We start from the raw sequence: 13413 nt of genomic DNA on the forward strand, positions 1-13413 counted from the left end.
AATTTCTAGCATGGGTTAGGAGGAGCAGTGGTATGGATGAATATGTTGAAGATGAGGGGTGGAATAGGAGAGTATTGGAAAAGGTGTTGGCAAGCAAAATTTAAGACGAAAGCAGCCACAACAGTAAATGTGAAGGTGGGGGATGTAGTAACGGTGAAAGCACCTGTTACACATGGAGCATTTTCTAAATATAGTGTTCCATTGAAATGGTGTAGAAATTTGATAATGCAGTAAGACTGGAAGGTAGTTGAATTTGGAATCTTAACAGAGTGGTCAAAGTCACCAAAGAAGGTTTTTCGGTCCAAGGCACATGTGTGGAATCAAGAGATGCATTGGATTTCCAGCAAGGAAGGGGGAGTACTCATCGGAGGGCTGAGAAATGAGAGAGAAGATCTCCCGGGAAATGTGATGACTTAGCGATGTATAGCTAGATAGCCAGTTACTTCTTGTGAGGTCATGCGCCATGTATTATAGTTTGTACTTTTTTTGTGGTATTAAGGGGAGAAGATGTGTGGCATCCTGGCATCTTAGCAGGTACACAGGAACGTAGAGTGTATGGCCTCGAGTGTTCTGTATATTTATCCTTGATGTATGGAATGTTGAACGGTCAGTTGAGACGTGCTCTTTGGAGGAGATGGAGCCATAGATGTGGATAGAGTCTGCATTGCAGAATACACCTACGTATTCAACATACACCCTAGATCTGAGTCTTTTATGGAACACCTCACTACCCAATGTGTTGGTTTGAGAATGGTAGAGAAGACTCTTCGACTGTCAGCAGGTGACCTACCCCGCTTAAGATCTCTCTCATGCCAAATGTATGTGCTAATACAATAATGTATTATATTTATTTCCATTGTGCTATGTAGCTCAGAAGACAATCAGTATCAAGATTCTTTACATAACAAACAAAACAGTAAGGAAGAGAATATCACATTGAAGAGCCAGTACAAAAATGTTCAGCTGACCTTAGAGGGTTTTTAGTAGTTTCTGGATGGTAATGACTAGGTGATGTTAAGTACATCAAATAGTACGTGCTAAAGGAAATTTATAAAAGGAAAGCAGTCATTTCTAAGAATTTTTGGTCAAATATTCTATAATCACGCTACCACCAAAATATACAAACACTGACATTCCTTCACTTCCGTTTTTTCATCTGTCCCTGAATGACACAACAAGACCTCCAAGAGGAACCTCAAGTGTTCTCATCTAATTTACGAGGCTAAGTACATTGGCCCTCTGGTACACTAGAAATGTGAATGTATGACTTTCCAACACATGCAAATATTTACCAATACCACCCCATAAACCCTCAAATTAAACTAACATCCCTTTACCACTAATCAGCTCATAGCCTCAAAATTACCCTCACCTCCCATTACCACTACCCACACCTAAACATAATAAGCATGTTATTTTAAAAAATATGTGCATGCTATGGCGAATCCTTTGCTAAGGCGGAGGAGCGTTGCCCCACTGCTTTCAGCAGTAGAAATAAAGTAAATATAAAATTATAATAACTGGTTGTTATTATCATTTTATTTGTTCCTGCTGCGGCATGGCGAGCGGGGCAGGTCTGCTCTGCGCACGGAGCAGGGGAGGAGTAGTAGCATCCTCTTAAGTGCACAATGACTGTGTAGTTATGTGCACTTTGCATGCTGCAATACAGCTTGTGTGGAGAACAGGACCAGGCCTCAATTCCCTGGCTGAGCACCGAACCACTGCGCTCAGACCAATCACAACTCTGCATTGCAGAGTTGTGACTGATTAGGGGAGCCTGGGTGTGCTTCCTGGCTCCTGGGGAGCGGAGGGACGACAACGAGGGATGATGAGGAGCGGGAGGAGGAAAGATATGTTTGTTTTTCTTTACTTTGCCCCCTTTCGCCCTCCTCGCCCCGCGCCCTGCCACTCCTGATCAGTGTCAGTGAGGCCCTGCATGGTAACGTTTGTCTTATAAAGGACCTGCATGGTAAAGTCTGTGTTGTACAAGCTGTCTCCTCTAGAAAACACCCCCCTTGTCCAGTGCATTGTGGCCCCCATATCAGGTCCCCCGGACATTGAGATCCAATAATAAAAAGCTGCTTTAAGTTCCTGAGGAGGACGTACCACACTCCCGCACTTGCTCACAGAATTGACCCTAGCAGGCCACACAATTGCCCTAAATGCAAAGCCCCACAGGCGGATTTTGCCCATCTTTCCTGGACTTGCCCGTTACTACATACCTACTGGCTGCAGATACACCGGGTTCTGGGGGACATACTAGGCATGGACCTGCAACCCACCCCTGAAATTGCGCTGCTTGGTTATGTTGTCAACTTCCCACGCCCTCTTCGTAAACTGGCATCTATTGGCTTCCTTTTAGCTAAACGAGAAGTGGCGCTTCTCTGGTGTGCTAGGCGCGCTCCTACAGTCTGCGCTTGGCTCTGTAGTATGGCCTACTGTAATGTTAACAGCGCTGAATACTCAGATATCATGCTTATTGCTTCCAGACCGATTGACAAAAATGGGGGCCATATCGGAAATACACTGAGAGGCTCGCTCAGGAAGCTCAATCCCAATCGATTAACTCCTTTGTTCCTGCGGGGGTGGGATAGGAAAGGCCGCATTGCCACATAGGGACTATCTTCACCGCTATCTTTCATTCGGTTCATACATGACTAACATTGCTAAGTTTCAGAGCCAGCCTCTCTGGCGACTTGCTGAGCGGCTTCAAGGGCTGCATGGGTGTTGCCTTTTTCATTGTGGGATCCCGATGTTGCCGGTGTGGTGTTTGACAGGGGATTGGTCTGTACCTGAACGTCTTGATGTTCCATTTCTAATGTGCCATACTGAGAGAGGAACTGCTTCTTGTGCTGATTGATCTGCTCGCTGTGCTCGCAATATCGCCGACTTGACTTATTTTTTGTACATTGTTGACCATTTTTTCTTCAGTTATTGTATGATTTTCCTTTTTCTTTCTTGTTTCGTAAAAAAGCAAAAATGTATCATTGCACTGTGTCATTCTGTAAGTCTGCAATCCCACTGTGATGCATCTCATTATTGGTCGTTGACTTGACTTATACCTATCAGCATTTACCATGTTGCATATGTATGTCATAAATGGATTGCTTTCTTGTGCAATAAACAGATTTACAAAAAAAAATAATAATAATAAAAAGCGGCTGATAGTTCCCAGGATCCGCCGTGCACGCATGGGCGGTCGGAGATTTATGCTCCATGCAGCAAAATTGTGGAATCAACTTCCCGAATCAGTTCGTCTTGAGCCCAATTATCTTCACTTTAGGAAACTGTTAAAGACCTTCTTTTTTCCATGAGTAGCGGTTAAGTTCTAGTTGTCCTATAGTGCGCTGGGATGCCCTAGGGTAGCCATGCGCCATATAAAGACATATTCATTCATTCATTCATTCATTGTCTGCCTGATTATTTTCAAACTGTTTTCTGGACTCCCCTAACCCTGGGCTGCCACCTTGTATTTCACATGTAATGAGGTTGAAACTAAGCAGAGTTGAGAAGAACGAGAAAGGAAAGCGCACAGATTACACAAAGGTCTCCCTTGAGACTCGCAATTGATCTCATAAACGAGGGAAGGATCTGACACGCCGAATAAACTACAAACCAATTTCAGTAGCAGGATTAATGCTGCAGAGCACTGAGCGCATTACTGCACATTCCAATTGTCTAGAAAGTCAGCCCCAAAGAGATGATTATTTCTGAGACATAATTTAATAGATTGTTATTACAAATCCTAACACACAAGAACAATAAATTTAGGATTTTACGATTATACATTTTGCTGTAACTGGCCACTGGTGCATTCTGATCAGCCATCCATTTCTCATAGTCTATATAATAATTCCCGGAGCTACCATAGGTATCACCTTTACAGAGAAGTGCGGGATATCTTTTTAATGCTACACATTCTAAGAGGAGGATACCTTGAACGTGACCGCCACACAGGCGTAGGAAAACTATATGTTTGCATCTTTCTGTATAACAAATATCCCACTGGCTCATCCTCGCAGGGACTGGGTGCATCTCAATACTCACAGCAGGTCCTGGCATACCCTCACCCCTCAAGGGGGCCCATGTGGCACTTGTGAGGTGGGCAATATAAATGAACTATTTGAGGCCCTTTTCAACAATTTGAAGGGATGTCATTCATTTGTGTAACGTTTGTCCACTCTATCTGACATAATATACCATAATCCGAAATCATTTAAAAGTCAGCAAAAAATAAAGATAAGCCTAAGCATTAGTGTCTAATTAAAGTAAATACATCTTTCACGAACATCCATCCTTGTGTGCTCAGTATTAGTCAGCCACCAGCTCAAGAACCCTTAAACAACCCCATCACCTACCAGTCCAACACATTCCTACCGTTAATTGCCAAGAAGGTCCACAGACATTGCCCAGTTGCCAACATTTCATTCACAAATACAGGAAAAATGGAGAGGCAACAATGTATTTCCTTCATGGTGAATCAAGTTTGCCTACACCTAAACTGAATGCGTGCCCATCCTGTGACCTGCCCAGTCCCCCTCAGGCCTTCGCACATCACAATTATGTAGGTGTGAGATTTCTCCTGTTTTACCTGTTTTACCTGTATGTACTGCTCTTCTGCAAGTGATGGCACGCGACAGCAAGACCAGGCCTCACCCTCATCATACGCTGACCAAACATTCCACTTGTCGTCAAGAGGCAGACAAGGATGTATGACGATACAACGCATACTTTTACAACGCCTACCTTTACAACGTAATTTTTACACCGCAACACCCATTACAACGCATACCTTTACAACGCGTGCCATTACAACAAATTCTTTGAAGCTACCTTTACAACGCATTCCACTACAACGCATACTACCTTTACAACGCATACCATTACAACGCATAACATTACATTGCATGTAAGGTTAGTGTTGGATAGTGTAGGGGTTAAAATTACTATTCTAACTCCAGGGGGTGCAACAGTAGGGTAAGTGTTGGATAGTGTAGGGGTAAAAATTACTATTCTAACTCCAGGGGGTGCAACAGTAGGGTAAGTGTTGGATAGTGTAGGGGTAAAAATTACTATTCTAACTCCAGGGGTGCAGCAGTAGGGTAAGTGTTGGATAGTGTAAGGGTACTATGTGTTGTAATGCAACGCGTTGTAATGTATGCGTTGTAATGACTGCGTTGTAATGGCATGCGTTGTAGTGGTGTGCGTTGTAGTGTCATGCGTTGTAATGGTTGCGTTGTAAATGTATGCAATGTAATGGATGTTGCGTTGTAAAAGTTTTGTTGTAATGGTAGTGCGGTGTAAAAGTTAAGTTGTAAAGGTTGTTTCCCGGCAGACACAGAAGTACCAAATCTCCAGTGGTAAAAACAGTGAGGAATAACAAAAGCGTGCAATGTGGTTTAATAGACTAATCTGTAACTGAAACTGACCTCAACCACTGAACCAATTAGAGGAGCACTCGCAACGCCCCGAGTCTGGTGATGGACCTAACCAATTATGTTTGGAGCAGATCATAGTCAACCCCCAAGTTTAACACTCGATCAAAAGTAAAATGTAGCGGTTTTGAGTGGTTGGTCTCAATGTGGATATTTAATTGACAATCAATCGTTTGTTTATTAATCATCATCAGAGGGCAATGGTAAATGCAGTAGGTTCATGCTCAAGCTGAAATGCCATGTTCCTTGTGAACAGGAACACACAAACCCAAGATTGGTTTGAACACTTATTGGGCCTCATCAGTGAGGTGTAGTGTGATTCTCTCTGGCACATGGACATGGGAATCACTTCTCAGCATCGCTACAGAGCTCAGGGCCATGGCTACGACTGAGCTACATATGAATGTGCCTGGCCTGTAGTGACGCAACAACAATAAAAATGGACCGGAATGAGGCCCAGACTAATTACCTGTGGCTGAGTTTCATTCCAACAATTCATCCATTGCTTTTTGTTTGTCTTGATTTATCAATAGTCAGTAGGAGAAATGTCTGTGACGTCCCACACTAACAGAGCATTGTCAAAGGCACTTCTACATGTATTAATAACTATAAACCACTCTAACCCATCCGATGTAGGGGGCAATACCCATTCTTATGCATCCTGTCTGTTTTTAATTATGTCTTTCCTGTAGGAAGGTGGCTACCTGACTATGGTTACCCCAGATGTTCTGCCTTGTGTTTAGCTGGTTTTCGACTTAGTTGGCCTGGTTCCCTGATAATCAGGGCCCCAGGCTATCTGCTCTCTCTGTAAAATGGATTCCATGTATCCTAGGTGCATAACTAGATTGGCTTGGGTCACCTTATCAGCCCCTGTACAGAGCACTATAGGGGCCCAGGGCATAGTTGCATCCAAGGCCTACCAGGGGCTGCAGCATGACTTTTGCCACCACTGGCTGGCTATCTAAAATTGACACAACTGGCTGATCACTCAGCTGGGGCAAGGTGGTGTAATCACCCCTTGCTTAGATATAGTAAGCCTATATCTAAACCTATCTGGACACATATATACCTATAAGCCACTCCTATGGCAGGCCTTAACAATCCTGGAGGCAGAGTGCTTGGTTTTATGTGAGATGGTGCTCTAGCATGAGCTGAGCCTGTCTGCAGCTGTTGGGACCAATTCCCTAAGCTGTTCTGGGATAATGCCATACCATATACTATTAAGTGCATTATAATCCTCGCGGTTATATGTCAACTTTGGTTTGGCTTTATCAAAACATGTTGTGTAAGGTGTTATACGATTTGTAATACTATCCCCTCACCAGACGGCATTCCACCCCTCTAGAGGGAGACGACATGTTACTTTGCTAAAACGCGGTTGATTTTAAAAGAGCCTCAGATCCACAAAATGGATGCTTCTGCCACAGACACAAGTCTGGCCTCCTGCTGCCGACCGAAACGCAGCACAGGAGGCCTGGACAAAGGCTTTCGTGTCACAGGGAGGTGTCACACCACCCCAGACAGGAGATAGTGGATTGTAGCAGGGAGGTTTGAAAGAAACCAGACAATGCCTGGGGAGCACAAGGCTGCCCCTTGCATAATCCGGCCAAACCGGTTCTGGGGCACACCAGCCCCAGTCCCAGCGCAGCCTGGATCAAAGGGAAAGGGGTGTATCCACCCCCTTCCTGGGTCCCACCCATAGGAGGGGACCTAGCAGGTAATCCAGCCCCCTAGATTGGTATAAGAATGGGAGCAGTGCCAACGCACTCAGATTATCCTGACGAAACATTGGAAACAAAACTCTGGACCCTTCGACATCCTACTCGACGTAGAAGACTGAAGAATCTCCCTTGTGGTCAAGGAGTGACCACCCTGTGCAAACAGGCACCATCCAGCACCTCGACATCTGCTTTGTTGCAGTTCCCACCGTAACTCGAGCAATAGAGATCGACGAGATCAAGCTTGCCTGCTTTCTTACAGCCCGATCCACAGTCCCTGCAGAGCTGAGACCCGTGGAGGCGACCGGAAGCATGGGGCACGCCATCTTGAAAAGACCACGAGACGCTGACTGTGCAGCCCACAAGTGACCCTCAAAGCTGTACACCGGGGTTTGAGAAGCCCCAGCCCTGAGCCACTTTTGCACCAAAGCTCACCCCTCTACACTCGACGAGTGCTGCGTGGGACCCTTCTGCTTTCTTTGGCTCAATGCGTTAGTCCGGTCACTTGCCAGCTGGCTTGTGGCCCCTGTGCCGGCGAAAACCTAAATACAACTTGTGATTCTGGTTGCTCCAGACTTGCACCTGCTCCTCTGAAAAGGAACACCCGCTCTGACCCTCCTGGCCCGAGTGAGAAGCCATCTTCCAATCCCGCGTGGATTGCTCTTGCCAAGTGTTGTTTGCTTCAATCTTGAAACCGACAGCACCGACGGTGAGAGCTTGTGTGGGATAATTTGTGACTCGCTCCTGGACGTCGCAGATGCCCCAAAGCTCATGTGGCAGCGGAGAGAAGCTCCTCGACAACCACCTGATTGCGCCCAACATTGCCTGGTTCCGTCCTGGTTCCACCCTGGTCACTGCTGAGTGACCCAGACTCTGTCCCCTCTGCTTTCAGGTACTTTTCAACTCTGATCCACCCTTGGATCACACCGGACACTTCTCCTACACATCGCCTGCAGCATCTTCAGCTTCAAGCACCAACAACCTTCGTGACGAAACCCGACGACACTTCGACCCTATGCACCCGCTTCCTGTGGGTGAGGTAACGCAGCAAGGCCGGTATTCCCACACTGGTACACACCTCTAGGGTCTGTGTCTAACGTTTTGTCCTTCTAGGTTCAGCGGAAGTATCCTTAAACTCTATTTGTCTAACTTTTACGCACCATTGACTTTGCATTGGTGCATGCGTGTGCTTTAAGCGCTGCACCCGAATCCCGCAGGCTTTTCCCGACTTCAGCATTGCTTGTCCCGACTGCTCCCAGCCATTCCCTAGGCCCTAGGCCTAACCACTGTTCGGTTGGTATCTCTTATACCACTTTCTTAATATATGGTTTGAGTGGCCACCCGCCCTCATCCATAATTGTGCAACTTTCATATGTTATACTGTGCTTTTGTTTAAACGCTTGTGCCCCTTTGCTCATAAAGAGTACTGGGGATTATTTTAGTAATAAACACATATATTTTTATAATATATACTTGTGTGGTGTCCTTTCATTTGATAATACAGGATTGTGATTGGTAAAACAGCTCGCTTAACACGACCTCTTGAGTTTAGCCTTTAAGGCTGCTTAGTCCATGCTACCACTAGGATAGCTTGTCTATAAGGTTGACTTACAACCAGACACCATAAGGGATTGTTTGGACTGATACAAGGTGGTTCCAGAATTGGAAACATCATATAATCAGGCCAACTTCTGACACTTCCCCTTCCACTAACAAAATGAAAATCCATTGGGAAGGTGTGTTTTTTTCTGTTTAGAAATGTTTTATTTATCATTTGAGAGATAATACAAAAGACAGAAGGTGTGTTTTTTAACCTTTCACATTGCATCCCACTACTTACTCTTCTCCAAAAGTACTCCCGGTAAACATGAGGGGGCCACTTGTCACTAAAGGATTTCCAGGAGAAATAAAAAATTCCTCATAATCATTTACACCCCCTTGCCCATTACCCCTCTGATGTCACTCTAGTCCCTGCTTAGGGGCCGTTTAACAAGCCTCTGCTGCATAAACAAGCCCATAGCACAGTAAGGTTATGGATTCGCAACTAAAGGATTGCCTGGCAAGCAGGCGCGGTTCGTCCATTGGGACGTGGGGACGTAGCCCCCCCTGCCCGACGCCGCCCGCAGCTCCCTCATGACAATCATGTCAATGAATCAACATGACGTCAGACCGCCGGGCGGGCGTCATGTTGATTCATTGACATGATTGTACAGACGGCAACACAAGTACGCATGCGTGGGGACGGAGGGTGAATTTTTACCTGTGTCCACGCATGCGCACTTGTGTTTTGGCGGCATTGCGCATGCCCATTAGGAGCCCTAATGGGCGTGCTGCGGGCGAGAGGGTACCTGTGCCCCTGGCTCCAGTATTGGCTAGGGGCGCTGTGAGCCTGTGACGTGTGCGGGACCGGCAGCAAGGTAAGAGTGTGTGTTTTTCGGTGTTCCAGTAAACTAGCTTGCACAAATGACTTGAGATAGTTCAGTGTGTTAAAGCATCTGCTGCAGAAATGTGTGCGCCTATTCCAGGTCACCCGTTTATTTCACGGCATGGGGTTTTGGAAATGTAAAAATTCTCAGAATTTCTTTTTTGATAGTTGCAACAACAGCCTTCAACAGATTTCATTTTATAAACATTTTCCATAAAATGAGTCAACAACTGTCACCACAAATATAATGTACTCTTTGAACTAAGGTTATAAAATTTCAAAATGTTAACAAACGGTAGAGGCAGAATAGCATGATATATGCATTTATTATTGCATGCATGTTGGTGTATGTTTGTATGTGAATTTGTATAGTACATACCTAGGGCTTACAGGATGGCAAATACATGGGCGGTAGAAGGTTTCCAGCATAAAAAGGTAGGGGTGATGTAATATGTAAACTGGCACATCCTTCAACATCGATCCTAAAGGCTTGTTAGAGTCCATAATTTATTTTTATATGGTCATAAAAATACATGAATGATGGATGGATGCAGGGTGGGTGCATTAATGATTGTTCGGTGGATGGGTGGGTGGATGGGTGCATGGATGGATGCATGCATGATGGGTGGATGGATGCATGAATGATGGATGCAGGATGGATGGGTGGGTGGATGCATGAATGAATGATGTATGGATGCAGGATGGGTGGATGCATGCATGATGGGTGGATGCATGATGGATGGATGGATGGATGGGTGGATGGATGGATGGGTGGATGGATGGATGCATGGATGCATGCATGATGGGTGGATGCATGATGGATGAATGGATGGGTGGATGGATGGATGGGTGGGTGCATGAATGAATAATGTATGGATGCAGGATGGGTGGGTGGATGGATGGGTGGATGCATGAATGATGTATGGATGGATGCATGCATGATGGGTGGATGCATGATGGATGGATGGGTGGATGGAGGGGTGGGTGCATGAATGAATGATGTATGGATGCAGGATGGTTGGGTGGATGGATGGGTGGATGCATGAATGATGTATGGATGGATGCATGCATGATGGGTGGATGAATGATGGATGGATGGGTGGATGCATGAATGAATGATGTATGGATGCAGGGTGGGTGGGTGGATGGATGGATGGGTGGATGCATGAATGATGTATGGATGTATGGATGGATGCATGGATGCATGTATGATGGGTGGATGCATGATGGATGGATGGGTGGATGGGTGGGTGCATGAATGATGGATAGATGGGTGGATGGATGGATGCATGAATGATGTATGGATGGATGCTTGCATGATGGGTAGATGCATGATTAATGGATGGATGGGTGGATGGATGGATGGATGGGTGGGTGCATGAATGAATGATGTGTGGATGCAGGATGGGTGGGTGGATGGATGGGTGGATGCATGAATGATGTATGGATGGATGCATGCATGATGGGTGGATGCATGGCGGATGGATGGGTGGATGGATGGATGAGTGGGTGCATGAATGAATGATGTATGGATGCAGGATGGTTGGGTGGATGGATGGGTGGATGCATGAATGATGTATGGATGCATGCATGCATGATGGGCGGATGCATGATGGATGGATGGGTGGATGCATGAATGAATGATGTATGCAGGGTGGGTGGGTGGATGGATCGGTGGATGCATGGATGCATGCATGATGGGTGGATGCATGATGGATGGATGGGTGGGTGCATGAATGAATGATGTATGGATGCAGGATGGGTGGGTGGATGTATGGGTGGATGTATGAATGATGTATGGATGCATGCATGCATGAAGGGTGGATGCAAGATGGATGGATGGGTGGATGCATGAATGAATGATGTATGGATGCAGGGTGGGTGGGTGGATAGATGGGTGGATGCATGAATGATGTATGGATGGATGCAAGGTGGTTCGGGCTCGCTCGCTGCGCTCGATCGCTGCGGTGCAATATGCAAATTAGTTTACGCCCCACCACTTTCAAATGTCACCAGCCCCCCCTGCTGGCAAGTGAGGGTGGCCGATGATGACGCATGATAGCCTGGGTGGTGTGTGAGGCTATCCCTTACACATTTTGAAATTCCCTGGCCTATCCTTGTCTAGGACACAAGTTGACATCAGTGTGCACAACACATAGGTAGTACCCAAGATAAGGACCATGTTCCAATTTTGGCAGTCTGGTCGCGTTTGCTACTTGTGATTTACAGTGCGTTGTGGGACAATACAAACGCAGACAGCCAATTCCTTGCTCTCGTTCCCCCAACCCCCTTTATTTAGGGGATCATTGGTCATAGACTTCGACATGTATATCAGATATAAGTCAATCAACCTTATCTTTATTTCATTCATAACGTGTCGCACATATAAGACCAAAAAAACTAAGCTGTGTGGGACGCTTTAGATTTTTTACTTTACCTGTGGGTTGAAAAATCCTGTCATCCAAAACTGATTTGGGCGCCCCTCAAACAGCCAGGTGTGAAACTGCTGATTTCTTTCTAGGAGCTCTGTGAACCAGAAGCCCAAGGTCGCCGATTCCCAGGAAATTTTGAACCACAGTTTTGGAATCCTTGCATCGTACATGTTATCAAGAGCATCCCTCAAGTCTTCAGACATTATAATTGTTCCTAGAAGAAAAGAGAAGTATTTATCAGCATTTGTTTTTACTTTATCTTACAAATGTTTTCATGGGCCACCTCTCTGAGCCAACAGTTGTCTTAAATCTGAAGGTTGTAAGCAGTTTAATCAACGTGTTCCTAGCAGCAATTTAACCTAACATAGCATAACGTAACATAACGTGCACTTGCAAAGCGCACGTTCACCCCTGGGCATCTTGGCGCTCAATAACAGATGATTAATGCTTCCCAACTCATTGGTACTCATTTTATCGACCTCAGAAGGATAAAAGGCTGAGTGAATCTACCAGTATTTTAAGGTTCCTAGACATTCATAGGGTTAGTGTGATAAGTTGGCCTGGTATATGCTGTACACTATTTAAAGTGGGCACCCTGTACCAGTCAAAACAACCCTTATGGTGATTTAAGAGGTCAAAGATAACCTTAGAAAGCTATCCAAGTGGTAGCTGTGGACAGCAGCCTTCAGGCTCAGCCTTGAAGGAATGTTAAGCAGCTTGTCTCATCAGAATGTAACCTTATAGTATTGATTAAATGAAAGGAAAACCACACAGTAGTTATAAAAATGTGTATTTATTAGTATAACACACTTAAAGTACGACACAGTATCTTCTACACGAAGATACTCACAAAGCACACAATACTGTAGCACAGAAACAATTGTAAGTAGCATTAATTCACAGTGGGCTCCAGGGGAAGACCCCAACCATATACTAAAATAGTGGTATAGGAACTACGACTCGAGTCAAGACAGTGTCTAAAGGATGTAGAATCACTGGGACCCTAAGGAAATACCCAACGTGAGTAAGTAAGGACCCCACGGAGGATGGGTGGTGTGGGAAGAAGACTGCATGCGCCGTACAATTCTATGGGAGAGTCGTGGTTGCAGTTTTGAAGATTAAGGACCCTTCTGAGTGGACTCAGAAAAAACCCAGAGGAACTTAGATAGTTGGAGAGCCACTCCACCCATGGATACTATAGTAATAGAGTTACCTATCCCAGGAAAGCCGGGTGCATAGGTCTGAAGTGGTGTCGGAAACCGCTGTTGATCTCTATGGAGGACTTCAAAGAAGAGGACTGCTGGGAAGGAGAAAAGTGTCCGTCGGAATCCAAAGGTGGATTCTTGTTGAATTGTACCTGAAAGCAGAGGAGACTGAGTCTGGGTCACTCAGGAGTGACCAGG

General features: G+C 45.5%; 1 protein-coding gene across 1 annotated transcript in view; it reads right to left on the bottom strand.

Moving 5' to 3' along the window:
• The window catches only part of LOC147722959 (dynein axonemal heavy chain 5-like), a 1378573-nt gene that overhangs the window by 93560 nt on the left and 1271600 nt on the right, over positions 1-13413 (bottom strand). Inside the window, exon 75 of the mRNA XM_086965349.1 lies at positions 12016-12224. Coding sequence (XP_086821475.1) covers positions 12016-12224 — 209 coding nt within the window. The remainder of the gene's footprint in view (positions 1-12015; positions 12225-13413) is intronic.

Source organism: Lissotriton vulgaris, chromosome 4_1 (genome assembly GCF_964263255.1).
Source record: "Lissotriton vulgaris chromosome 4_1, aLisVul1.2, whole genome shotgun sequence".
NCBI lineage: Eukaryota > Metazoa > Chordata > Amphibia > Caudata > Salamandridae > Lissotriton > Lissotriton vulgaris.